This window comes from Sinocyclocheilus anshuiensis, unplaced genomic scaffold (genome assembly GCF_001515605.1).
Source record: "Sinocyclocheilus anshuiensis isolate Anshui unplaced genomic scaffold, SAMN03320099.WGS_v1.1 scaffold1453, whole genome shotgun sequence".
NCBI lineage: Eukaryota > Metazoa > Chordata > Actinopteri > Cypriniformes > Cyprinidae > Sinocyclocheilus > Sinocyclocheilus anshuiensis.
In genome coordinates this window covers 30,625-34,379 of record NW_015549558.1, presented here as the reverse complement: position 1 = coordinate 34,379, position 3,755 = coordinate 30,625, and the positions used below count along the sequence as shown (strand labels likewise).

The 3,755-nt window shown below is 42.6% G+C and overlaps 1 protein-coding gene across 2 annotated transcripts; it reads left to right on the top strand.

The window, feature by feature from the left end:
- Positions 1-1,259: 1,259 nt before the first annotated feature.
- Positions 1,260-3,299, top strand: LOC107656999 (amphoterin-induced protein 3-like). 2 transcript variants are annotated; one of them, XM_016444969.1, is made up of 2 exons: positions 1,260-1,532; positions 1,649-3,299. In XM_016444969.1, exon 2 carries the CDS (start codon positions 1,816-1,818, stop codon positions 3,265-3,267), a length of 1,452 nt encoding a protein of 483 aa, XP_016300455.1. In that variant the 5' UTR covers positions 1,260-1,532; positions 1,649-1,815; the 3' UTR covers positions 3,268-3,299. The 2 variants fall into 2 exon arrangements, with proteins under 2 accessions (XP_016300455.1, XP_016300454.1); XM_016444968.1 differs by having other exon boundaries at positions 1,632-3,299.
- The last annotated feature ends 456 nt before the right edge of the window (positions 3,300-3,755 follow it).

Sequence of the window (3,755 nt, the reverse complement as noted above, 5' to 3'; positions counted from 1 at the left end):
TACAGTATGTGGAAAATAATGTGTTTTTTGAACCTTAAACCGCATAAACACATTTCATTACACCAAATACACAAAATAATGTTCTTTTTTGCAACATCATATGACCCCTTTAAAGAAATTTTATTTTTCAAACTCAAAAGTACGTTTCCGTTTATGTGATGGAGATCAAAATCAAAGATCAAAAACTGGCAAACGTATTTCCACAAAGAAAAGCTTGGATTTGAAAGGTCAGTGAAGCATCGATTTGAGTATAAATCACAGTGTATTAAATGGTTTGTCATCACAGAAAATGTAAGGCTGCAACGGAATCCAGAGCTTCTGCCTTTCAGTTAATGTCTCACACATTCAGCATTTCATGAGCCCACATCCTGCGAGTGTGGAGTAGATCTACTGTGCAATGTTGTTTCCAGTCATTTTCTGGAATACTGTAAGACATATCAGTGGGTTGGTCTTGTGTGTGGGAGTACTCTGTGCTTTTGTCAGTGTGACTGCTGCCAGCTATCTCTGCCATGTGTCAGTGTTTCTGAGGAGATGCCACCCTAACAGAATGACACTCTATAAAAACAAACATCCTAATTCCATTTCACACTTTTAGATTTGTCACACATGCTGTGACTGATTATCTTGCCTTGACTCCAAGATCCATTATATTCCAAAACATTATGCTTGCATGGGCCTCATTTTATACCTATCTAGTTTTACTGAAAAGCATGGACAGATGAACTGAAGATGGATGTCATTAGGTAATTATTTATAAAAGTAGTAGGCAATCAAAGAAGGTTTGCCTCCAGCTAAGTGATCCTTAAGACAGACGGATAGATACATAGATAGATATATAGATAGATAGATAGATAGATAGATAGATAGATCAATTCAGTGTGACAGCAGTCAGCTCCCTCAGGACCACCATGACCAAGACAACCAACAACAGCTGTCAAACACCGCCTGGCAGCGGAGATGAGGGGGAGTCAAAGCTGCGGTCTCTAAGCTGACTGGTACCGCATGCTATACAAACAAATTCTCTCTCATCCAAGTCCAAATGTTTGATGATTTTCATGAAATGTAAGACGATACAAACACACAGCATCCTAAATCCTGTTATGAGATGTGCTGTATGGGGAAAAAAAACTGAACGAAAAAGTCAAATCCAGAGGGGATTAAAGGACGCAAACAATTGGAGAGAGAAAGAGACAGAGTGAGAGAAAGATAGAAAGAGAGAGCTATATCACAGCATGAGAGGGAGAGACGTGAGGCGGTGCTTTGGAACCAGAGGCAAGGATGGGAAGAGATTAGTGCTGTGCTCTGTGGGCTCATCACTCAATGAAAGGACACTGCAAACAACAAGGGCGCACAGCCTTAGGAGAACTGGGAAAGGTACGAGTTTCATTTCAGGGATATATTACATTTACTGAAAAACGCTTTGGACTTTTCAGACCAGGATAATCTGTTTGAACAACTTCTAACTATGGATTGACACAGCAAAGTGAGAACAGAGGAACCGGATCTATGAAGGTTCTGAGTGACTTTTTTTGGTAGGTTTTCCTGTGTATGTTGTGCTAACAGAGTAGGTTAATCAATGTAAAACATTCATTTTAAATACATGTTGTAATTGCATACTGTTTTATTCTTAGTCCGTTCCCTGCCCCAGATACTGCCCATCTGCATGGTACAGAGGAAATTAGATGGCCATCTGTGAATTATTGGAAGACATGACAGATGTAAAACGACCTTTGTAGGATTTAAGAGCAGAGGGCTTCCTGTATCAACTGTGCTGGCACTGTTTTAATGTAATCCTGTTTATGTGCAACCAAAAGAATGACTTCTATATCTTGTGTGGTTTTGATCTCGCTCTTGGTTCGGCTCTCGGGGGCTATTTGTCCTCAGGGCTGCCTGTGCATCTCTGACATATTGAACTGTGGCTCCTTGGGTCTGGATAGATTCCCTAACCCGCTTCCATTCACGACTTCTGTCCTGGACCTCAGTCATAACAGACTAACATGGCTGGCAGCCGGCAGCTTCTACGGGCTCCCAAGGCTGCACACTTTACAAATGTCCCATAACCGCATCTCTTTGCTCAGTCCAGGAGCATTCCATAACATCAGCAGTCTTCGATACCTGGACCTCTCTTCCAACAAATTGCAGGTGTTGGGGAAGTATCACTTCCAGGACCTGCCAGCCTTGGAGGTGTTGTTGCTGTACAACAATCGTCTTACCCGCGTGGAGAGCAACACTCTAATGGGACTCGGCAATCTGAGGATGGTTTACTTCAGCCTCAACCAGATCACAGATTTCCCGTTCTTCTCGATTCGTAAGCACAGCCACCCCAACCTGGTTACACTGGACCTCTCCTCAAACCGCCTGTTTCGTTTGCCTATAGATGACATTGTGGTGTTGCCCGTTGCAGTGCAAAAAGGCCTGTTCCTGCACAGCAACAGTCTGGAGTGCGATTGCTCTATGTACCGCATGTTTTGGCACTGGGAGCAGAAGGGATATCCAAGTGTGAAAGACTACAAGGATGACTACAAGTGTCTGATGTATGGTGAGCCTCAAATCTCAATTAATTTTCTGCGCTCTTCGCACTTCTTTGAGAACTGTACGATTGGAAAAATGATATCCCTGATATCCCCGAAGGCTGATAAAATTGTTTACGAGGGTGAACAAGTGAGGCTGGACTGCACTGGAACACTAAACGGAGAAGACCTGTCTTACAGCTGGATCACTCCTCATCAAGAAAACATCTCTCAGCTGATCCAGAATGGAAGTCTACGTCTCAATCAAGATGGTAGCTTGGATATTCTAGCTGCCCAGTCCATAGATTCGGGGGTCTACCAGTGCACTGCTGTGGATAATACTAGAATGATCAATGAATCACGAGAAGTGAATTTAACTGTGGTAGCCCAGCACTCCATGGAGGGCTCGTTCAACACAGGCTACACCACTCTTCTGGGCTGTGTGGTAACCCTTGTCCTCATATTGATGTATCTGTATTTAACCCCATGTCGTTGTGGTTGCTGCAAACCTCCTCCTCCCTCTCCGGCCATCTCAACCTTTGGGGAAGACCGCTGCACTCTGACATCTATCTTTGCAGCTCCTTCAACTGATCGACTCAAGAGCAAGTCTCAGACGGACAGGCATGTAGTGTTCTTTGAGCCACTCATGATGGGGAAAAATGGCCATCCGAAAGCTGCATTTGTTGTTGAACAGTCTACAATTGAATGGGACACAGAAAACTTCACCATAATTAGAGAAAGAAATGACTCTGAGTAGCAAATTTGTGACTTCAAAATCCTGCAGAATTGCTTAAGCCTGTTTGAATCATAGGGACAAGCATCACAAATTAATCTGTCATTATTCCCTAATAAATTATTTTGATCCTCAGATTTAGAGGGTATCTCCTGTCTCACAGTATGAAGTGATCCATTTGTTTACGCTGAATGCGTGGGACTGCATTGCTAGTAATGCGCTGAAAATCCAGAGCAGTGAATTTATCATTTTTGAGACCCGAGAGCTTATGTATTGAATTTGAAGGATTGAAAGAAGCAAAAGTTTGCTCTGTAAATCTCAACAAAAGACACTGATTGTCATGACAACAGCAGTGTTTAAGGTGGCTTTAATGCAGTGTTTTATTTGCGCAGAACAAAAGTTAAATCAGAGGTGCCTCTGATTCTAGGGCGTGGGGCACAACTATAGACATCTATCAGATGTTTTTTTTTTTTTAAATAAACTCGGGCAGTCAAAAACATCTAAGTGCTGTT